We start from the raw sequence: 25,206 nt of genomic DNA, 5'->3' as shown, positions 1-25,206 counted from the left end.
CACAGAAACCGCGCCAAGAAGTTGAGAAATAGCTTTACTTGTTACTGTATGCAAGGTAAGTGCACGTTTATAGCGCGTGAAATTACCAATAAATTTTATCAAATTATTTTTTAAATAATGTATTAATTAAACAAAAATTTGCATAAGTGTGGTACTAATAGAAAATTATTAAAAATAGTGTGAAAACTTTGTGTCCTACTGTAGGGGATATGCACAGTTTGAGCGCTACTGAATTGGGAAATAACTATTGTGAGCGCATTTCTGGTATGTTTCTGGTATATTTATAATGTTTGCTGTGTTATTTATAGCAAATTATGCATGTATATTGTTTGAATTGCAGCATAATTGTTTTTTTAATGCAGCGTTGCAAACAATGCATAACAAAAATATTGAATTAACATTGAAATTATTTGTTTTTTATATTGTATACAGAAAATTTTAATAAATAATAATTTTCAAATTTCTAATTACGAATACCGGACTGACAAAATTCAATTCAAAATTGAAAATCTAATTTTTCTCCCAAATTGTTTAAGCCTGGTTATATCAATATGAGGCTCTGTAATTGAGTAGTATTTAATAATTTTAATTTTTTCAATAGCTAAAATTGAAATATATTAACATCATTTTGAATAGGCAAATTTTGACAGTTGAGTAAAAGCGTCAAAACTGACACAAAAATAGCTAGAATTGCAATAAATTCACACTCTATTGCATCTATTTTACTATATAACCACGCATTACAAAAAATGTGTTCCTAAATTTCTGTATTTGTGTAAATTGATGAACAAAATAGTATATCCACCGGCACTTCCGTATAACTGCAATATTTCTAATGTCAATTTCGATAGAATGACATTTCTGCAAACTATTGTGAATGCTGTTGGGAAATTTCTTAACACTGTTTTGTTAAAAATATACTCAATACACGAAGTTGATAGAAGCCGCCTGCTAGAAGCTGCCTCGTCATCTTTTCTCCTGCTCTTGCATATGCTCTCTCTTTCCGCATTAACATAGAAGAGAGCGTATTTGCAGCTGCATTTTAGCATTCGCCGTATAGTAAAATAGCAGAGTACCGCGAAAAGCCGTGCAAACAACACATACGTCAAGCGTGAGTGGAATTTATTTGGTGGAAATTGTATAGCCAAATATATTTTGAAAAGTACCTATACAAAGGAATTTTGATTTGAACTGTTTTATTTTATATATTCGTTTATCTGAAGTATTGAAATTTCCACAAAGAAAATTCGTTGAAACGGTTTAAGAAAACATAGTTTTCATTGAGAAATTCATCGAGTGTGTGAAAGAAGATAAGCAAAATTTTAGAGGAAAAAAATCTAAACTAGAAGAAATAGTGCCGAAAAGCCAAGTAAAAAGCTGAAAAATCAGATTTGTTTGCTAAAAACTAGCACAAGTAGCAGAAATTGTACAGGTAAGTTAAAATTTAGCGCTGTAAATCTACAGAAAGTGTGAAAATTGTATGAAATGTCTTGGTAAAAAAAAAACGAAATACTAAATTGCCGTAAATGTTTTTCATTAAAATGTGAAGATTGACGGTTGGTGCGGCAAATGTTGTTTTCGGTATATCTTTGACACAGGATGGTGCTGAGCGGACGATGGTCGACTATCAGACGTTATTGTTGTTGCAAATGTAGCATTTTTGGTTAAAAGAGGGTGGTGGTGGTGACATTAACTCATGCACCCAACTAGCAGGTGGTACGCTAATGATTTTGCAAAATCTGATTTCATAATTAGCAACAAAATGAAAGTTCGAGAAACAACATGTTTTTTAGCGGAAACTCAACATGTTAAATACTATTTTTTATTTAATAAAAAGGTTACATTTTTGGAAATATGTGTGCTCATGTGTAGATTCTACGCCTTACATCTAGTGAAGTAACGTGTAAATCATGAGAAGAATAGAAGAAGCTTATGTCGTATGGCATACCAGTTTCATTTTGTACTATACTCGTGCTTAGCGGAAGCAAAGCAAATTTACATACTGGTATAAAAAACAACAATTTTATTTTTGCTAAATCCAGTATCAAGAGCTCAGAAACTTTGGCATGACTTAAAATGGTCATCGGCTAAATATTCGTTGGTGTGTTTATATGGAGTATGCTAAACCACTGTATAGCCGAAATTATTCGATACTGACGTAATGTTTGATTAAAATAGAAGCTTATTGACAAAATTGGTAACATTTGGAACTACCCGAAGTTTAAATACACAGTTAAGTATAGTGCTATTGGCCATTCCACATGTGTCTGATGGTTACTCTAAAATATTGTTGCTTTTATTGACGCTGTAGGTATCCACTACTTTTAGCTGACTTCAATAAATTCGTATAAAAATAGTTCAACTACGTATAATGAAAATTATATTACTTCGATCGATTCAAGATTTCGTAATATAATTTGTTTAAAATTATATTAGAAAAAAACTTTTATTAGAGGAAGCAGTATCAAATACTACAATCGAAAACTTTTAAATAACTTTAAAAATGGCTAGTAACACATGGCTTGGCATAAATCATATATTACGGTTTCCAAAACAAAACAATTTGCAAACATCATTTATATTGCACACAAATACAAAACTAAAATGAAGTGTGTGCAATATCACCTGAGCTTCAAATTGCACAGACAGCCGACAGCCATAAATATATGTAAACGTTTCTACATACCTACATATGCATGCAGGGCATGATTCTACAAACAAGTACTATACATACATAAGTACGAGTATATGTATATTTGGCGCAAAAAGAAAATTGCTTTGGTAAAAATGTAGAAAACAATTTTGAGAAATTTCACACTATAATTAACTGACATTTCACAGCTGAATGCAAGTGAATGTTACAAGGTAACATAGTGTGATTTGTTTGCAAGGGAAAAATACTACGAAGAAATGAAAACAATAGTAACAAGCTGTCAGTAAAATGAGGGCGTTAAAAATTGTCTACAGCGTTGCACTTTATATAGTTTTGTTGTTGTCATATATCATAGTTTTTTTTTTATAGAAGCGATAGTTGCATATATGGTAAATATTTTTAACACTTCCGTTTAGGATAAAGAGGCGATAAAAAGCTTGAAATCCTTTCAAAAAGTAATTTTGTACAGAAACATTTGGGGAAAAAAGCTCAAGCTAGTAATCCACAATAAACCTTTATAAAAAACACATATTTTTACATATTTACGTGCCTGCCGCCTACACAGTTTATATTAGATAGGCGACGACAACACGTCATTTCAGCATTCCCCTATGTATGTCAAATATTTGAAGTGTGCGTATAATTTGTTTTTGCAAGCTGGGAAGTTAAAATTTTGGATACTTTAATATTCCCATTTTATAATTTAAATCAAATAAAATTCAATTGTTTAAAATAAAACTAAATGATGCTCTCACTAGTGGCGCTAATATTTTCATATGTACCAAAGCTTCATTAGGTAGTTTATTTGCTGCAGTTGCTTTCAAAACTTTGCAATTCTCTTTTTATAGCATAATTTAAAATTTTATTTCTTAATAGCACGTTATATTCATTCAAATGCATTGCACACTTTTACTTTCCATTTGTTTACGTTTGTTCACATTTCTTTTTGTTAACGTCTTAACCTACACCAATGCAGCTATGTCAGCTGTCCTAGCATCATGTGTCTGTCTGTTTTGATAAAGCACAATTTATAATTTCAACGACAAATTGTCATACAGCCGTTCAAACGTTTTGTTACAGCGTGTCGGTATATGCATTTATTAAACAGCCCGGGTATTGAGCGCTGGCTGTCCGTGCAATGTGCGTGAATGTGATTGAATGTGCTTGACAGCACTGATTGTGTTGGTTTTGCTCAGTTTTGTTGCCGTTGATCAACAGCAGACACATTCGTATATGTATTTTTGCCGGCAGTTCGCTTGACATTTCATTTTGATCTTTGCCGTTGAATTGTATTTTGCTATTGGTGCATTGCTGTGTGTTACCTCATTGCAGAGCTGGCGTTCATTCATTCGATAATTCAATTGTGTACATTTAATAAGCAAAATGTAATATTTAATTTTAAAGAAAGTATGACATGTGTTTGGATTCTCTTAATGGAACTTGTCATATATTTATTCTCAGTTTGTTATTGTTTATGTTAGTTAGCGCAATATGCCCAACACAGCGTATACATTATATTTTGTTTTGTTTAAAAAATTTCAAAACTTAAGAAATCGTGACTGCATAAATGTTTTGTTTCTTAATTTGGGAAATTTAATATGATAGTGATATATTAAACGTCATTTTCTACATCTTGTGTAGTAAATTGAGGCGCTTTGAATTAAATTCTGGATAGTAGTAATTAAATTTAAATATGTATATAGTATACGTGTATAAGTGTATGAAAATTTTTTTAATTTATTGTGTTATTGTAATACAACAACAACGAAATCATTGCATACTTCAAGGCATTCTAACAGATATTGATACAATTCTACAATTTTTCATTTGGTGCAAATTTTGTATTGCAATTTTCACATTATTTCTGATTTCCTCGTATAGTTTGGCGCGCTTCATGTCTGCGTGCAAACGCCTATAATGCAATTAACCTGCCATTCATTTGCAATGACAACAAAAAAAATGTGAATGCAACAAAAAAAGAATAACACTGCATGTAATTGTTGTTGTGGCCTCACATTGTGTCTTACCTTGCGACATTTCTTTACATTTCCTTATTTAACCCCGCCACCACTTTCATTATCAATTGTGCTCACTAATTGCCCTCATCTAATCGAATTGCTGACTGCCTTTCTGCTCGTTAGTCATTTACTTTACTTTTATTTTATGTGTTTTTTTTTTGTTTGTTTGTTTTACCTACACTGTTTGCCCATGAATGGGGTTGCTGCTGGCCATATGCTGTCTATTGCTGACACGCGCATGGGTATATGGTTAATTCATTATCATTTTGAGGCATTTCATGGTTCACATTTAGCTTTTTGTTCTCTTAGTATGCCATTTTTTCACTATAGAATTATTGAAATGCCGATAGAGAGTTAGATGGTATAATGGATGTCCTTTGGCAGCAGCAAAATTTCTAAAGCTCCCGTAGAAATAAAAGAATGCGGAATTTCTATTTCATATTGATTGAATGCTTTCTTTGAAAGGAGTGCCAAGGGTTGATTTTACAACACAAATTCTCACTTATATATGTATGTATGTACATATGTGTGTGTTGTTATAAGCTAAAACATTAAAAAGCCGCTTCAAAAGCATATTTTAGTAATTTTCCGTTTAGAGCCGCCTTAACTGACCTATTTAAAACAGTAAAGTCTGCAATTTAGTCTAGCAGTATGTACATATGTATGTATGTATATACGTATCCCTTCTGTCTGGTATGTGTAGTATACACTATTGCACAGTTTATATCCGCTTGTGCTTTATGTTAATTCAATTGTTTTACATATCTGCTGTTTTCGGAGAATTTATCGCTTAGTTTTCTTTTCGTTTTGCCCTGCATGCGGAGCACATTATAGTTCAAGTAGTATCAATTCGTGGAACTGTCGTGATTTTAGTGAAATTTTATGTATGGATTTTTAATCTTCGTCTAATAATGTGCTATGGTTAAATGAGATAGATTTTTAATTTTTTCTGAAAACTCAAGTCTTTATAATAATTATGAAAATTACCGGTTCTCACACATAGATGGCGCTAGTTTTATTAAATTCACCTCATTTTCAGTTAGTACTAACCTGCAAAAGACAGCTGTTAAAATTTCATGACATATTCATTAGTTTGCGAGTTATTGTGCTAAGAGTGACGCTACTTTTGTTATTTTAAAAACAATGGATGATAAACAATTTTTAATTTTACACTGCTTCTTGATGGGGAAAAAATACGTAGTTGACAAGTTAAGCAACGGCTTGAAAAGTGTTATGGTGATTCCACACCATCAGAAACCACCATAAAACGTGGTCGTAGAGACACCTATGATGCAAAACACAATGGGCGTACAAATGAGGCTGTAACACCAGAAAACATGAATTAAATCTACAAAATCGTTCTGAAGGCTCGGAAAGTAAAGTTTCGGGATAAAGCTGATATTGTGAGGATTTTAAAAGAACGTGTTGGCTTTATATTGCATGAGCGGTGCCGAGTTTGCTGAATGTTGACCAAAAACAGCGACGTGTTGATGCTCCTCAGCAGTATTTGGCCATGTTTAAACGTAACAAACCGGAATTTTTGCATCGCTATGTGACAATGGATCTCCATCACTTCACTACGGAATCAAAACGATCATCATCTGAGTGCACAGCAGCTGGTGACCCTCGTCCAAAGCGCTCGAAAGCACAACAATCATCTGGAAAGGTTATGTCCTCGGTATTTTGGAATATGAAAGGTGTAATATGCATCGACTAACTTGAGAAGTGAAAAACAATAAATTGTGACTATTATATAGCGGATTTATTGGAACGTTTCAAGTCCGAAATTGTAAAAAACGAGCGCATATGACAAAGAAACAAATTTTGTTTCATCAAGTGTCACAAGCCAATCAAAACAATGACACAAATGCATGAATTGCACTTTGAATTACGGCCGCATCCACTTTATTCTGCAGATTTGGCTACCAGCGATTGTTGGTTGTTCGTAGACCTCAAAAAAATGCCCGACAGTAAGAAATTTCGCTCGAATGAAGTCAATTTTGTTAGGCCCGGTTTTCAGCCCGTGTGTTAATATTACTCCTGCTAAAGGGAAATATGTGTAAATTTGTATTTTTTCTACGCCTTTAAGTATGCTATGCTATTTTTAAAACACCAATCAATAAATTTTTAATTTTCAATCATAAAACTGTTAAATTGACGCATTTAACAACTAATCACAGTAAAAAAGTATAAATAAGTGCCAACGCCTTGAATTATGCAACGATGAATCTCATGATTCATGTATACTGCGCCTTGAAATATGCAACGCAACGGGCTTCTGTTATTGACGTCACTCTAATCAATTTCGGCAGTAAATCGAAATAATTCTTTTTAAAACTTCACTAATATCTAAATACGCCTGTTAATATTTAATTTCCCAAGCGTAAGCAAAACTAGCACAGCATTTTGACTTCTAACAGCAGAATTACATTTTCAATTGCAGTGTCTTAAGAAAAATAAAGCCATATATGCATGTATCATGCTATCAGCGTACGCGAAGCGCGCTTGCTGATATGTACGTGTGTGATGTTAGGCGATATTAACAAATAGCTATTGCGCCACAAGGTATGCTTTATCGGACGGGGTTTAGCACAAATTCGCGTGAGTCGCTGCCATTTAAATGTGCCATTTTCTTTTGATTGTTTAAAAGTCCGTGAGATGCAAATATTTGAAAGTGAACGATATGAGGTTGTACATACATAAGTTTGCATGTATGTATGTATGTATGTACATATGACAGTGATTGCCTAGCGTTATTTGCGTACGCATTGACGGTGTATAAGATAACTAGTGGCATGAAGTCGTTTGAAAAAACGTCAAATGCGCAAATTTGAAAATTTTCTACTTATCGCCTGTATATAATTGCATTTTACGCGTTGTTTAAGATTTTCCGATAATTTGTTAGTATATAGTATAATATATATTTATATAATTGTTTAAATTATACAATAATTATTAAACTTCTTTATAACCTTAATAAATTCACTAAATTTTCCAAACTAATTTTAATGATTTTCTCTACCATTTCAGTTTATTTGCAGATTTATTGCTAATTTTTATTAGAAGAAACTTAAAAAAACCACAAACAAAATGTCAGATCGCAAAGCAGTTATTAAAAACGCCGACATGAGCGAAGAAATGCAGCAGGATGCTGTTGATTGTGCGACACAAGCCCTCGAAAAGTACAACATTGAAAAGGTGAGTGGCTAAAATTTGAAAATTTAAAAATATTTATTAAAAATTTATGTGCGAATAACCTTAAAAGCTTTAGAAGAAAACAAGCTTTAAATCAATTTTTTACCGTTAGTTTTGTTTTCAAAATAAATATACATATTACAACTACAACTTGAACAACATTTTGTGGTCATGCCGCACACTATTGCTTAGCGACTACTTTTATCGTGCCACGAACAGGCGCATATTGTGGAAAAGTTAAACAAGCTAGTTTGCCAACACTTCTCGTTTTTTTGTGCAGTCTGATTGTTTTTCTAACACTTATCTGTAAAGCAGATAAAAAGTTAACTGCTGCTGCGCTTTAACTTGCGCTTCTTATTGCTTACGAATGCGATAAGTGTGCAGGAAAGCACGAAATTTTTGTTGTTAAATGTCGCTAAGCTGGTTATAAAAGAAGTTAACAAAGTAAAAGTGTATAAGTAAAGCGAAAAGCGCATTAAAAGTCAAAAAGTGCGCTTGAAGCGGCACTAAAATGCGATCAAATGCAAGCAAAGATTTTCGAAAATTCTCGAAATGAATTCAATTTGATCCTGCTGTGATTTTTTATCAACCATTTTTCAAGTTTTTCATGCTGCATTTGATATGCATGTAAACTTTGGCGCAATTTTCTTGTAAATTTTGTTTTTGTTTTAAGTTTTGATGTTGTTGTTTTAAACTCGGCGACCCTCTTTGGTTAACAAGCAAGGATTACATGCATTTTTGTTTTGCATGTGTATCTATGCACATATGTATGTATGTATGTATGTATATATGCATTTGGTTATGTGGTATTTTCTTTATACTTGAGTTGAATACACACATTACTTTTTGCACTTTTCTTTTTTCTTCAAATAAGGTTAGTTCAACTTTAACCCGAGTCGAATGCACTTTTAAACATTGCAAGTGCGCTTTTGTACTAGTTACTGTTGTACATACAAATCTATGTAAAGTTTTCATATAGGTGCACCTATTTTATTTCATTTTAAAGCTTTATAAAAAAAATTTGGTATAAAAATAAATTCGCTAAGATGCTCACAATTATTTTATTATATGTATATTTATAGTTTTAAGTTTTAGACTTTGGACTTGTTCCTTTTTATTATGTTATCTTACATTTTTTTTGAATTCTCTATTTTGCTATTATTTTTTAACTTTTTTTAAGTTTTTAAACATTTTTTTTTTAAATTTCCATTTATTAATTAAATTTTTGTCTAATTTTTTATTTTTTTAAATCCGATTCTTTAATTTTCTTTATATTAATTTTAAAACTTTTTTATTTAAACTATTTTTTATTTAAATATAACGTGAAAAAATTAGAATTATAAAATAATATATTTTTCCTAGTTAATCATTTTTTTATTAATATAATTTTTAGTTAAAATTTTTTTTTTAATATTTTGTGTTTATTTATTTTTATTTTATTTTAAATTTTTTTTTATTTACATACATTTTTTTTTTAATTTAATTTTTTTTATTTACATACACGTTTTTTTTTATTAAATTATTTTATTTACATACATTTTTTTTAAATTTAATTTTTGTTTATTTCTTTTATATATACATATATATTTTTGTTATTTTTATAAATTTTTTTTTTATTTTTTTAGTTTTTTTCATTTAATATATTGTATTATCTTTATTATTTACTTTGTTTGTATTGGCCTTTCGACTTCTTTTTATAACAAATTTTCCATACATGTACATATGTTTTAATTTTGATTGACGTCTTTCTTGTTGTGCTTGCTCTTCGTCTAGTTTTCTTATCACATTTCTTTGCGCTCAAAAACTCATTTAATATTTACTTTGTCAACTTAAAATTTATGAAAAAATCAACATTATTGAGTCTATTTAACTATAACTTTGAGATAAATTTTATCGTTGTGGTTGTAAAATAAAATTATAAATAACTTTTTTAAAGGGTGAACAAAGTGAATTTATATTTAAAATATGCTGAAAGCCAGTAAAAGATTTAAAAAAATGTATAGAAAATAAAACTGAAAACCTACCGTATGTATGTACATATATAATATAAAAAGTTAAAATAAAATATTAACCAAAGATAAAGTTAAACAAAAAAATTAAAAAAGCTTAAAAGAAATAATATACATATCAAAACCGAATTAAAAAAAAATAAAATTTCAAATTAAAAAAAAAAGAAAGGATAACATATATTTTTTAAATAAATAATTTATAACAAAAATCTTGATAATATTAGTATTAAAATATAAAAAAAAAATTATTAAAATAGTGGAAGTAATTCACAATTTTTAAAATATATTTTAATTGTGAAAAGAATATTTAAAATATATTATATATTAAAGAAGCCGATAAAAAAAGAAATATTAAAACCTCATAGAAAAACAATATCAGTAAAAATTTGAAGTCAAATTATTAAAGTGAAAAAGTAAAATAATACAAAAAAAAAATAAATAAAAATATGGAAAAAATTAAATTTTATGTTAATAAAAAAATTATAAACTGGAAAAAAAATTATTATTTCTTAATTTTAATCTTTTTCACTTTATGTATAAATAAAAATTAGTATAAAAATAAATTATAGAAAATTGTTAGTTGCTAAAAAAAATTCTTGAAAACAGTTTTAAAAATAATATTAAAAAAGAATATTAAAGAATTCGATTTAAAAAGATAATGAATGAGACTAAAATTGAAACAAATTGTGGAAACTTAAAAAATCCAATGAAAATTGACAATGAAAAAATTGCAGCTCACATTATGAAATAAAAAAAAAACAAATTTAAAAAATTGTGAAAAAAAATAAAAATATAATGAAAAAAATAAAACATTTTATTAATACACAAATTACAAACTGGGAAACAATTATTATTTTTTAATTTTAGTCTTTTCACTTTATATTCAAAAAAAAAAATGTTTAATAATTAAAAGAATTTAATTAATTAATTGAAAAAAAAAAATTAAAACTTAAAAAAAAAATTAATTAAAACTTAAGAAAAAATATTAATTTAAATTAAAAAAAAAAGATTCATAAATTGATAAAATTTATACATAAATTTAAAGAAAAATTATTTATAAATTAAAAAAAAGCGACTAAATTAAAAATATAATGATATAAAAATAAAAAAATTATTTAAAAATTAAAAAAAAAAAGATTTAAAAATTAAAAAAAAAAAAGATTTAAAAATTAAAAAAACAAAAAGATTTAAAAATTAAAAAAAAAAATGATTTAAAAATTAAAAAAAAAAGATTACAAATTGAAAAAAAATATTAAAAATTAAAAAAAAATACTAAAAATTAAAAAATAAAATACTAAAAATTAATTTAAAAAATAATAGCAATTAAAAATTTAATTAAAAGATAAAATAAAAAAAAATTAAAAAAAAAATTTACAAATAATTAATAAAATAAAAAATAATAATTAAAAATATAAAAAAAAAAATATTGTAATAAGAATAAACTTACGACTATAAACTGGCAAAAAATTATTATTTTCACATTTTAAAGCCTGTTCCTATATATTTTGGTATATTAAAATTGTTATTTTTGCTTAATACAAAGCAGATTAATTTTCTAACGCACTGTAAGCGTTTGTAATGTCTTAATTTGATTCATCATTACTTATAATCCTACAATATATCGACTAACACTTTGCAATCAAAATTAAATTTTAAGCGTCTATTACTAAACTCGAATCAGTGTCGAAACACACACTTGTTTATGCCGATAGCAGCGGTGCCTAAACACACATAGGCGCATACATAAATACATATGTACATATTTACTTTCTCCCGTTTCTGCTCTAGTAATGCTCCAAGGCCGCCCGTGATTGCGTACCACCTACCGCATTACAGGCTGTCAGTGATCCATACGCCTGCCTGTAGAAATCGAAAGAGAATCCCACCCTCTCCTCCTACATTTTACTGATTTGTTGAAACAGCGCGTTGTTTTTGCTGTTTTCCCTACTTACATTCAACACATTTATCATTATCTATTTAACGCTCAACTCCCTAAAAGCGCATCATATAAAATCCACCAACACCAACACACACATACATATATATAACATACACATGCGAAAATGCATACACACAATAATGTAAAAAGCCACAGTAACAAAACACCAAGAAATTGTATAAATATTGACACAGCGACAACAACAGCAACCACAACACATTATTGTCCTTATTACAGCACTCTCTTCTTCTCACTACCTCCCTCACACTCGCTTCTTCTCCCTCCTCTCTTGCTCTCTCTCTCTCTTGCTCTCTTTCTCTTGGCCAATATGTTTTAAAATTAACATTTTTAACCAGGGCTCGGTTACAACAAAAACAACAACAATATAGTAACAACATAAGGGCATAAGTGCCAATGTTGTAATGTCAACAATTGCGGCTGACTACAGTGAAAGTGTACGCACATACCCATACAGCTACATTTGTGTGCGTGTGTGCCACCCATTGGGAATCCTGCTGCCAATCATATCGTGCACTTGTAGGTTAGGTGGCAGCGGGCAGGCATTCGCGGCAGTGGCTCCCGAATAACACAAAGCAAGGCAAGGCAAGGAGCGCCGCTCGGCTCCACATGGCATTAGAAACATGGCGCGTACGGGTATTAAACTAAATTGTTGGTGCCAACGGCTGCGTCGGCTTTAATTTGCCACATGCTGTGCAGTTGGAGCGTCTGTGTGCGGGATGGGGGGCGTTTTAAAGGCAGTGTGTACATATACATACATACATATATACACATGTGCATACATTACTTACCGCTATTTGGTGTATTTGAGTAACTATGGTTGTTGTTGTTGCCTTTTTTTTATTGTTGCATTACCAGTTACAGTTATTATTATTGCTTTTCGCCACTGTGGGTGTTGCCGTTGACATATTTTCGCCATTTACCCAATACTTTTTACATGTGCGCTCACATACGGCGCAGTTGTCTTTTGTTTGCATACTTTTAGGCGCATTGTAGCAAAGCGTGCTCCGTAATAATGCGATATGACACTGTTTATCATTGTTTTGGCTGAAAAAAAAATTAAATAACGAAAATGTTAGTGCATCAATCATTTGGATTATTTTACAACTTTTTATTTTATGGTAATAGCATTTAATTACAAATTTCATTGTTTGAAAATTGTAAATAAATGGCTGAAGTAATATTTGGTACATGAAATTTAACTTTAAAAAAATGAATGAAAAAGTTTTATAAAGATTATAAAGCTTTCCAAATTTATTTTACAAATAAAATATTTTGCAGTTTAAAAATATATGTACATATATATTTGAAAAATTAAAAATAAAACGACTGCAAAATATTTTTTCAATTTTTTTTTTTTTTAAATATAATGTATGTTTGTATGTACATATAATATATTAGAAAAATATTTTTTTTTTGCAATTTGTTTTTGCAAAATCAACGAAGTAAATTATAATAATGGTGATTTGAAATGAATTGGTGTAAATTTAAGTAGATAAATATATTATTATTTTCATTAGGACTAAAAAATAAACCCGGTTATTTTTTATAAGTGGCGGAGATATCGCTTTGAAATTTTACACACGTGCTTTTAACACGAAAAAGCTGATGAATTGTCGGAATCGCCGATATCGGACCACTATAGCATATAGCTGCCATACAAACTGAACGATCCAAATCAAATTCTTTTTGGAGAACTTTTCATTTGGTTAGATATGTTCATTAAATTCGGCACGAATTATTTTCTCAAGTAACGGTACAATCTCCGTACAAATTGTTCAGGTCGAACCACTGGAGCATATACATATGTAGCTGTCATACACACTGATCACAATCAAGTTCTTGTATTTTATATGTGTGAAGGGTATTATAGCTTCGGTGCAACCGCAGTCTACGTTTTTTTCTTGTTTTTTGAATTATTTTACACTTTTGTGTTTTTAGTAAATTACTATTATCTAATTTTTCAATTTTTTTTACTTAATTTCTACTTCTTAAATTTATATTTTATCTAATTTCCCAATATTTTATGTTTTTCCAAATTTTTTTTTATATATAATATATAATTTGAGCTTTTTTAATTTATGCCTTCATTTTAATTTTAATTGGTTTCACATATTTTGTCTTGTTTAATTAAAGTTGCACGTCTGAGAAGCATATTTTTCTTGTCTATTCTTTTCCCGCCTTCACGAAACGGAATTCTTCACCACTGCTGCGAGTCCTTGTTTCCGCTCATAACCACATTATTCATGGCTTTCTTCCCACTTTCACTGTGCTCTCGCACCGCACGACCACGAAGACGGTCGCCTTGCCTGCAGCTTTACAGTTCATTCATTCAGCATGCATTTCAACCGTTATTGTTGCCATTATAGTTATGCTTTTGCTGCCACTGGCGATTTAATTTGGCTTAAAATTTATTTATTTTTGCATTGGTTTCTTTATTTGCCACATTGGTATTTTCTTCACACTCTTTTTTGGTTTATTCTTTGTCTGGACACCACGTTCTTTGCATTTTAAATATATTGGCGGCCAACAGTTGCTAGCTGCATGTATTGTTGTTGCTTCGTTTTGAGCCACAACGCCAATTCGTACGTTTTTGTTGTGCCGTTGGCCGTCCATATTTGGCTTCAAGCTGTTCGTGGCTTTAGTCATTTCGCATTGAAACAAGTGGATTGCACGCAGACAGTCATAACTATAGCGTGCATAAGAGATACTCATACATACACAAGTAAAAACATGAAATAAACGGTTTTGGCGAAGGCTGTGACTATGACTTTGGCTTTGGCTTTGGTCTTAGTATTGGCTTCTGCATTTATATTTGGCCTTAGTCAAGGCTCATTCGGCCAACCAGTTGTCTCGGTACTCGTGTGTGTCGCTAGTCACATTCTTTTTTCTTTTTTTTTTTCAACCTAAATATAGATATATTTGTTGTATGATAACATTTGGTTATTCACTTGAACTTTATTTGTTTTGCGGGCCTTTTTGGTCACCTAAGCACCTTATTGTCGTTGCGCCCACTTATTTTTTCCATATTGATTCGTTTTCTAATTATTCTCCACAAGATTTTATTGCTTTTTTTGGCTATTTCTCTTTCTCTGCGTGTTTCTAAAGACCTTCCTTCCGGCTTTTTGGTGCCGCAGGCTGCTTCGACCTCAAAGTTTGCTATGCTTTTCATTCTAATTTCACTCAACATGTGTGTGTGTGTATATTATATATGTGTAGGTCCTGAATCCAAACCTTTAGTATAATTTTCTTATTGGCAATTTATTGTCCTTTTGACTTATCTGTCTCTTTGCTATCTTCAGCGTACCACTTTTTTACTCTTTGTCATTGTGATTTATCTACCATATGCCATCTACTTAGCCGGCATTTACGCAAGTGGATTCCTCTATTACTATTGTCCACCTTTTTTTAAGTTATGTGTACTTTTTGACAAACAACTTTTTCCGCAGGAGAGCGTGCTGTCCTATTTGCGTTAGTCAAATATTTACTTTTTTGTGCCAGGTTTGTGTAAATAACTGCGTGAAATGGCACGTTTCTATGTATCTACATTATACATATGGTATGTCAGTCATCCAGAAAGTGGCTGCCACCAAATTGTTGCTCAAACAGTTTTTGCTGCATATAATCTTTATAGTACCAAAAAAGCTGACAGAAATCTGTATTGAATTGTTAAGCAAAGAGTTGATTGTAGCTCGATTTTTTTTATTACTATTCACTTAGATTTTATAGTAACTTAAAAGTGCGTGTGAAAGCACCAGTGGCGAAATTTTTTTAGTTAAATTTAATGGTATGCTTTTAGGCGCCGGACAATTGAGATATTTGCGCTAATGTCGATTTATAGGCATTATTTTGGAGCAAAGAAGCATAGAATGGCGAAAAGTTGAAAAATGAAAAAGCAAGAATTGGAATAGATACGTCTACGAAATTTCATCATTTGGAAGAACAAATATTATCTCTTTAAATAATTGCCTAAAGTGGACATGCAGCAATTGTTAGGTTGATCAGTTGCCTGATGAGTTGTAAAAGTTGAGATTTCATCGATTAGATGAAAAAAGTTTCCTTGAAACTATGCACCATTCTATACGCAAACTATAGTTCCTTAATTTTTGTGATATCGATCTAATATTTTGCGCACGTTCTTTTCTCCCCAAGAAGCTGCTCATTTGTCGCAACCGCTTATATCGTATCATTATAGAATGTAGCTGTCATGCAAGTTGAACGAATCAAATCAAATTCTTGTATGGCAAACTTTTTTATTTGCCAAGATATCTTCGCAAAATTCGGCATAGATAATTGTCCAAGTTAACGCTATAATCTCCGAAAATATTGTACAGATCGGATCACTATGGCATATGACTGCCATAAAAACTGAAATTTGATTAAATTCAAGATAAAGAACTTTTTATACCCTTTATGGTATAGGAATGCACCTGTAAAAGGTATTATAGCTACGCTGCAACCGAAGTTAACGTTTTTTGTTGTTTATAGTATTAGCTAACACAAATAAAATTTTTGGCGAATTTTGCAATTTGAGGTAATCATATAAAATGCTTATGCAGATAGCAGAAGTTTGTATATAAATGATTAATATGAAGCAATATTTATTCATTCGATGAAAATGGTTTCAAAAATAATCTATATGCAAAACTGTATAGTTTATTAACTGTAAAAACACTTATTATAACAACAATTTGCGCCTTCGATGCGGCTATATTTTCCGTCACTACTAATTATTCACTCACCGCCAGAATGTATGCAAACAATTTTATATTAATAAATTTGCTTACACTACCTTTCACTTGCAAAACTTAACACACTAATTACCGCCTCGCCACTTACTTAAGCTTTCAATCTAATGTTCTTGTAGTTGCTCTTCACCTTCAATTTAATTATTTTACACTTCCTACTTGTGCGATGCTTGCCACCGAAACGCCAACACAGGATGCAACAGTCAAATAAATTTATTCGCTTCCGCTTTACACGCTGGAGTTGTTGTTGTTGCTATTGTGCATATACATATGTAAAAGTGTACAACAGCTGTGTTGCAGCAGCGGCAAAGGAGGCGCAGATAAAATTAGATTTTCACTGATGCTTTTATTAAAGAGGAATCTAGTTGTAAGTATGTGTGTGTGTGTATGTGTGCGTTAAAAGCATGCATAAAAGGCAAAGAAAAAGGCTTCTGTTGCGTTAACTTTGCGTATTTGGCTCTTGGTATGCAACATCATTCACAAAGTTTATACAGCGCAGTTGTTAGTTGTTGTTTTTGTTTTTGTTGTTGTTTAACATGCAATGCATTCAGTGCGGCTCAATGTACAAATTTAGAACATGTCCTGATGCTTGCATATATGCAATTTTCTCCATGGCGCTACATCTTCCGGTCTCTCAGCGCGAAAATGCACTCACAGTTACATACACCTCTATCACATAACGGTATGTTGATAAACTTACACCATCAAACGCCGTGTTGTACTGTTCTATTTTTAGGCTGTCAGCTGTGGTTTCAGTTGAGTGCGGCGGCAATGCTCTTGCCTACTTCACGGCGTTTAAAATGTGTACATATGTATATACATACTTGTGTTGGTAAATAGTGTTGTGCGCGTACTGTTTTGCATACATTTGCATTGTTAACGACTGTAAAAGCTTCATGCATTGCATGACACGTGGCATTGTTGGGGAAAGTGTTTTATTACGCTGCACGCATTCGAGATTAGATATACATATACTTCGATGCGATGTGCATATGAGTTTAGCATATAATATCACTACATTTAAATACATACATATGGTTACAGCAATTTGTATGCGCAAATTGTACAAAATGTTTTGTGAAGTTGTCGTTAACTCGTGAACAATACAATGTCTTTTGGGTGTAACCGTTAGGTCTTTAAACACTTAATTTGGTCTCCATACATTGTGGATTTTAACTGTGTTTTATTTATAAATTTTTTGAGTTTTTTCTTCTCCCTATTATTGTAGTGGTACAATTTTGTTTATGTACCATATTTTTACAATTTTTTTTTATTATTTTTAATATTTTATTCTTTACTTTTTGAATAATTACTTTATTTGTTTTTTATATTTTTATTTATTTTTTATAATTTTTTTTGATTATGTTTTTACATTATTTTAAAAAAAATTTTTTATTATTATTATATTTTTACATTATTTTATTTGTTTTTTATATTTTGTTTAATTTTTTTTGTTTCTTTTTATTATAATTTTTTGTTATTTTTATTATTATTATTTTTTGTTATTTTTATTAATATTTTTATTATTATTATTTTTTGGTAATTTACTTTTTATTAATATATATTTTTTAAATTACTTTTATTTGTTTAAATTACTATTTCTTTACTAATTATTGTTTTTTGATTATTATTATTATTATTATGTTTTTAATTATATTATTTGCTTTATCTTGTTTAGAATTTTTTTTATTTCCTCCTAACGCTTTCAGAATACATAAAAATATTTTTGCAAATCGAATTGTGACAGTGTATGATTGACAACATTTTTTTGCAACATACTTCAAGGCCCCCATTTTATATCATTGCCATTCGAACTAGAAAAGCTAACAGCTCATGTAATTTGAGCCGAGCGGAAAGACTAAGACCGGTAAATACTTTTATATGTATATACATACATACTACTTACATATGTATACGGCGAAGCAAACAGTGTTTATGTAGCACGCGATCCTGCATTTTATGCACGAACGAACTTGCATGCCGCCACCCAACTTAAGCAGACTTCCACCGGTTCGCCGAGTACGTGCCAACGGGCTGCCCGCGCGCATTTCCGGTTTTATTTGTCGAGCCTCTATACATCCATGTGAATGTTCATGAGCCTACATAGTAACACAGTAAACACGGGGTTCATATATCCGATACGTGTATGCACCCACAAATATATATGTATATGTTAGTAAAATCGTACTGTGAAATCTCCTAACTTTTTTCAAAACAATTTACTCTCTTTTTTTGGGCTTATGCATAAACACGCGTGACACTCATTGACAGTTGCAAAGCCACTGTTGCCGGTTGCTTTTTTCCTTACGAAAACCATGCGTGTTTTCTTACAGTTGTCATGCTGGCGTTTTCTTCTTATTTTTAACTTCGTTGTTTTGCGCAACGCTACATTGTTTAATCAATATCGAAAAAAGCTGGGGTGTGGGGTGTATATGGTTAAATAGTAGAAGCGATAGCTATATGGCAAAAATAATCAAGCCTCTTGCTTGATTGTATTATACAATGAGTGTATCGAAACTTATTTCTTGAATATCTGTTCTGCTACCATTGTAAATTTTTTTTGCAGAAAGTTTTTTTTTTTTTTTTATTCAAAAGGGAAATTTCAGTTGACACAGGTTTTTTCCTTTAGGCTGTAGGCGCTTTTGCTATTGTTACATTTCCGGTTAAACATATCATACACTTTGTTATTGTTGGCAATCGACCTATTTTTTTTTCTTTGCTCTCCTTTCTTACAATGTCGCTTATTATTTACTCGCACTAGCTTAAGTTAATATTTGTTTACGTAGTTTTAGTTTACTTTTGCCACCCTTATGGCTTAGACTTGTCTGCTACAATGCATTGTTAATCGATAATTGTTGAGTTTAACAAGTTTATTTATTTATCTGCATTACCAAACCTGCCAACTTGGCCTGAATTTATATGCGTCATTAAAAAGTTGTATTATTGTATTACAATAGAACATGAGATCCCACCAAAATGCATTTATTCACTTTAAAAATGTTTATTTTTTGTATTACACCGATTTTTTTAAAATTATTTAATTAATATTATTTTTTTAAATTATATTATTATTTTTTTTTTAATTATGTTATTATTTTTTTTAATTATATTATTTTTTTTAATTATATAATATTTTTTTTTAATAATATTATTATATTTTTTAAATTATATTATTATTTTTGGATATTATTTCTTTAATTATTATTTATTTTTTAATTATTATATATTTTTTTTAATAATAATTTTTTGTTTTATAATTTTTTTTTAATAATTTTTTTTTTATTTTATTGTTTTTTTAATTATTAATTCTTTATGTATTTATTGTTTACTTTTATTTATTATTTAATTTTTAATTTTATTTATTGTTTAAATTTATTTTTTTTTATTTATGATTTTTTTTTTTTTATTATTTAATTTTTATTTTTTACTTTATTATTATTATTTTTTAAATAATTTTTTGATTTATAATTTTTTTTTAATAATTTTTTTTTTAAATTATTAATTCTTTATGTATTTATTGTTTACTTTTATTTATTATTTAATTTTTAATATTATTTAATATTTAATTTTATTTATTTTTTAATTTTATTTATTTTTTCTTTATGATTTATTTTTTTGTATTATTTAATTTTTATTTATTACTTTATTTTTATTTTTTATAATTTTTTGTTGTTTATATTTAAATTTTTTAAATTTAAATTTTCATTTTTTTGTTTTAATTTTTTTCAAAAATTATTTTGAGCCAAACTTTTAATTCATTATTTAAAAGCTATATTTCATTTTGGTTATTGATTTATTTCCTATACACATGTATATGTAGGTATTATATTATTTTATTTATTTATATATTTTGTTTTAGTTTTTTGTTAATAAATCATATTTTTTGGTACAACAAGCATTTATGATTTATTTTATTTCAAAATCACTATAATTTTTCCATAATTCTGGCTCACTTTATTTACTGCATGATTTGGCAAAAAATCACATATTTTCTTAGTTTTTTTTACCACCTGCCTGGTTATACACATACATATGTATGTACTCGTATTTACTATTTGTTTAATGATATCTAGGTCAGCGGCTGAAGTTACCGACTATTGTTTCCCTTTGTATGCTAACATACGCACATACACATGTACATTAAAGTAAATATTTTTGCCTGTAACTTACTATTGGAATGGTTTCTAGAACATTTGGCACGCAAATTTCCCACTTCATGATTAATAGCAGTGATAACATGTAAAAATGGAGTAGACACACTCATTTACATTTACATGTACATATGTATGTAAATTAAACCACTATTGCACGATAAAACTTAAATTATTTGAAATTTATATGCGAAAGATTTGTATTTTCACTTGTTTCTTTATATTTGCATTTTGCAAAAATGTGATTAGTTTAAACACGTGTTCTTCATGCAAGCATAAACATGAATTTCTTTAACCACAAACATTAAGCAAACGTCTGCAGTTGAAAACGTTAACTAATAAGGTGTTCATACTATTTTGAGTTTAAGATAAATATCTATAGTTGTGTGTCTAAAATTTTTCGATTTAAAAATGTCTAAATTTTTGGAACGTAAAATATGTATACGCTAAATTATTTATAATTTGTGTACTTGTATATAAATTTAATTGGTTTATATTTAGAAAAGGCTATTCACCATTACCAATATATCAATATTAGATATAAATATTTTAGTTCATTCCACTATCGATTTCGGAAATTTACGAAAATTTCTAATGTAAATAAACGTAGCTAAAATGAAACTTTTTGCTTACATCATTTTAAAAAATAATCCCGCTTATAAATAATGCCTGTATCTATAGAAAATGTATGTAGCTAAAGCCGCATGTAGATGCAGGCTTTTAACATGAGCGTAATCTATTTTTAAACGCATTAAATAATAAGTTTAAGCGCCTACCTATAAGCCATTGCTATTTGTGTCTCGCGTCACTCATGCTAAGCAATTATAATACAAGCCGGCCGTTGCATCAAATATGTACATACATACATACAGTATGCACTTATAATACGTTTACGTGATTGCACAAAACTGAACTGACAATGACCTCTGTGTGTGTGCGTGCGTGTGAGTAAGCGTTGAACATTGCAAATTCTGTGCAGTTTTTTTAAATTTATTTACGCTAATGTTCTATGAAATTTCCAGCTCGTGAGCACAAGTTTGTATTTTTTATATTGTATTTGCTATTGCATTTTTTTTTCGAGGAACATTTATTTTTATAAACTTGGGGTATCGGTCACTCATTCGTACGCCGCTAGGTCAGTGGGCCTGATTTTCTCCCCAAATTGTGCTTTTGTTTTAATTGTTGTTGCGCACTACGCGGCTACAGGCTTTCCTTGCAACGTTTTTTATTTTCTTTTTCAATTTTAGTTTTCCGCATTCACATTGAAATTGCCGGAAAATGCAATTTTCTGCTTAAATGGCGTAGAAATGACGCTATAGCTGCGATTTAAGTGCCGTGAAGGGCAATGCTTTGTTGTATGGCTTGCCATATAGCGGCGTTCATTTTTATTGCTTTTGGTTTAGTATTAAAAATGAAAAATCGTTATTAAAAATATATGAGTTAGTATGAAATGAAGAATGGCAATAAGAATTAATGAAAATTTCGAATTATTTCGTATAATTTTATAAAAAAGGGTGATTATGACGGTTGTATTTAATACAGTTTTTATAATTTAGTCTTAAATTTTTTTTTAAATATTTTTTTAAATTATATTTTTTTAATTTTTTTTTAATTTTATTTTTTTATAAATTTTATTTGAGAAATTAATGAAAATTTGGTATTTATTTTTATCAAAAGGTTGTTCTGCAGTTTGTATTTAATATATTGTTATATTTTTTCATATTATTTTTAATTTATATTTTAATTATTTTAATATATATTTTAATATCTTTTTTTTTAATTTTTTATATATGTTTTTATTTCTTTTAAACATTTTTTTTTCAATGTTTCCATGTTTTCTAGAATTAATGCAATTTTTTTTATTATTGTTAAAAAATTTGCTAGGTAAAGCTTGCTTATTTCTCTATTTATTAAATTTTCCATACAATTTTTGTATAAATATTTTTTCATTTTGTTTTTCATATCTACATTTCGTATCATTTCCTAATAAAGGGTGATTATAAAAATTTGATTTAATATATTTTGTAGTATTTTTTTTTCTAATTTTTTATATATTATTTTATGTTTTTTTTTTGTAGTTTTATATTTTGTTTCATTCTGTTTTATATTTTGTTTAATTTTTTTTTTTATTTTTTTTTTATAATTTTTTATAATTTGTTTTATGTTTTTTATGTTGTTATATGTTTTTTCTTTTTATATTTTTCCATATTTATTTTGACTATACAATAGTAATATATTTTTTTACAAATATACACCCAACTAATCAAAAAATATATTTTCTCTCATTGCAGGACATTGCCGCCTACATTAAGAAAGAATTCGACAAAAAATACAATCCCACATGGCATTGTATTGTGGGCCGAAATTTCGGATCGTATGTGACACATGAGACACGTCACTTTATCTACTTTTACTTAGGCCAGGTGGCAATTTTATTATTTAAGAGCGGTTAAAAAAATTTAACAACAACTACAACAATAAAACCAATCACAGCAACAGCAACAACAAAATACCACAATAACACACATATACACATACTTGGAAAGCAACAACAAAAGAAATTGTAGAAAAAATTAATCCTAAATTTCAAGAAAAAAAGGCGTAAAGTAGAAAAATAACAACAACAACTGGAAAAATTAGCAGTCACAATATTTCAAAGTAATAGTATGATGAATCAGCAAGTGAGCAAAGCGGCAGGCGGAAATGCATTCGAAAACAAGCACAAGTAGGGCTGAAATGATAATGACAAAATACGTTCCACACTGCGTTGCAGTGCATAACGATAGTTATTAGCTGTGATTTCTTGAATTGTGCGAGCAGAAACTATACGCCTGGCAGATGTAAAGTGTGAAATGAAATATTTTGGTTGATAACCCGCATTTTGATGAAGATGAGCGTAAAGAGTTAGCTTCAGTTTACTTATTTCAGACTGCGTACATAATAAGCTGCTCATATAACATTTATAACGTTATGTTATGTTGAACCTCATTAAAAAAAGTTCAATTGACAAAAATGCGTTAATCATAGATGTGGAATCTAATTGGAATGTATTCTCAGCGCTCGATTTCTCACAAAATTGCGTATATTTGCGATTGCGGCGCACAGTCAACGCCTAAAATAACGCACTCTATGCTAACCAGCGTATTTAGAATATTTTTGAATTGTCCTAATGCCATTCATGCACTCACTCCTGCCATTCCCGCATGCGCCGCTGACCAAAGATCTACTACAAAATTTTACACTGCAGAAATTTAGCGATTCACGGACTTGACAAAAGCAGCAACATCATCAACCACAACAACAAATTCACTCTACTACTATTATGGGCACAATACACCAACAACACAACCCACACCCGAACAGACAATTGTTGTAAGGGAAAAACTTCGCAGATTCAGTAAAATGCAGAAAATAGTAGAAAATATAGCAGAACTTGAAGAAAAATATAATAAAAACAAATCTCAAATGGAATCATGGAAAATTTAACATTTTATGCGTATTTGTATTAGTAATATCAGCAAGCAACAACAGCAAATTATATATATATATACACACATATATATTTGTTAGTCTAAGTAACAAGAAAAAGAAAATCGATGAATACAAAAAATAAATATTTCAAATTGCGTACACAACAGCAACAAGCATACATACACACACACACAAAAGCAAAACACTTAACTGATGATATACGGAGTGGAAGGCGAAAGAAATGCAAAAAAAAGCAGATGCACAACATTCGAATTAGAGAAAATCTTAATGAAAATTGAAATATTGTATGCGACCAGCAAAGTTAGAGAATTATAAAAGACATAACTGAATATTTCCATCCACAATTAGCAATGGGAAAATTTAATTGAAACTTGAACCAGAAGAAGGAAGAGTGACCACTTAAGAAACAGTTGTTGTAGCAATGTGTAAAGCAACAATAAAAAACACAAACACGCAAACGGCGAGTAAAAAACACACTTGCAACACCTTTATGTGAACGCATACAATAGCAATAATAACAACAGCAAATAAATATAAAACTAAAAGTTGAATGCGAACAAATGCAAATGAGAAGGAGTGTAGTGTTGCGCTGTTGGCAGCAGCCAGGAGCGGTAAATATGCATGCAGCAACAACAACAATAGCAGCAGCAGCAACAGCGCATATAACATACTAGGCTAATATATTCGAATTAATGATATTTTCTTCTGTGAAACTTCTATATTTTCTTTTGTGTTAAATAAATTGTAAATGTTTTTCTTTTTGATTTGTAAAATGAACAAAACAAAATATCGTTTTATGAGAGAGAAAAAAAATTATCTATTTTAACACACTTCTTACATTAGTAATTTAGTAGACGCCATTTTACAATTTATTGAACAAGTGGATGTGTGAGGGTATTTTTTTGAAATTTTTCCTAAATTGGAAATTGATGAAAGATATGTGTTCAAATAATAAATATAAATTTTATTTTAAAAAAATTTAA

At 29.4% G+C, this 25,206-nt stretch overlaps 1 protein-coding gene and 1 long non-coding RNA gene across 3 annotated transcripts in view; one reads left to right on the top strand and one right to left on the bottom strand.

Moving 5' to 3' along the window:
- The window catches only part of LOC138857466 (uncharacterized), a 30,168-nt gene that overhangs the window by 1,229 nt on the left and 3,733 nt on the right, over nucleotides 1–25,206 (bottom strand). Inside the window, exon 2 of the long non-coding RNA XR_011396563.1 lies at nucleotides 12,624–12,879. This is a non-coding gene — a long non-coding RNA (uncharacterized lncRNA). The remainder of the gene's footprint in view (nucleotides 1–12,623; nucleotides 12,880–25,206) is intronic.
- LOC106620172 (dynein light chain 1, cytoplasmic) lies at nucleotides 32–25,206 on the top strand. 2 transcript variants are annotated; one of them, XM_036376881.2, is made up of 3 exons: nucleotides 32–55; nucleotides 7,702–7,869; nucleotides 23,023–25,206. In XM_036376881.2, the coding sequence occupies exons 2-3, from the start codon at nucleotides 7,762–7,764 to the stop codon at nucleotides 23,182–23,184; spliced, it is 270 nt and encodes an 89-aa protein (XP_036232774.1). In that variant the 5' UTR covers nucleotides 32–55; nucleotides 7,702–7,761; the 3' UTR covers nucleotides 23,185–25,206. The 2 variants fall into 2 exon arrangements, with proteins under 2 accessions (XP_036232774.1, XP_014094061.1); XM_014238586.3 differs by lacking the exon at nucleotides 32–55 and adding an exon at nucleotides 1,061–1,432.

The sequence above is a fragment of the Bactrocera oleae genome, chromosome 5 (assembly GCF_042242935.1).
Source record: "Bactrocera oleae isolate idBacOlea1 chromosome 5, idBacOlea1, whole genome shotgun sequence".
NCBI classification, from domain to species: Eukaryota; Metazoa; Arthropoda; class Insecta; order Diptera; family Tephritidae; genus Bactrocera; species Bactrocera oleae.
Note: the sequence above shows the minus strand (reverse complement) of the source record. Positions and strands in the feature narration are given on the sequence as shown.

Coding starts and splice junctions, on each gene's coding strand:
- LOC106620172 (XM_036376881.2), top strand. CDS start 7,762: ATGTCAGATCGCAAAGCAGTTATTAAAAACGCCGACATGAGCGAAGAA. Junction 7,870..23,022: donor AAAAGTACAACATTGAAAAG/GTGAGTGGCTAA, acceptor CTCTCATTGCAG/GACATTGCCGCCTACATTAA.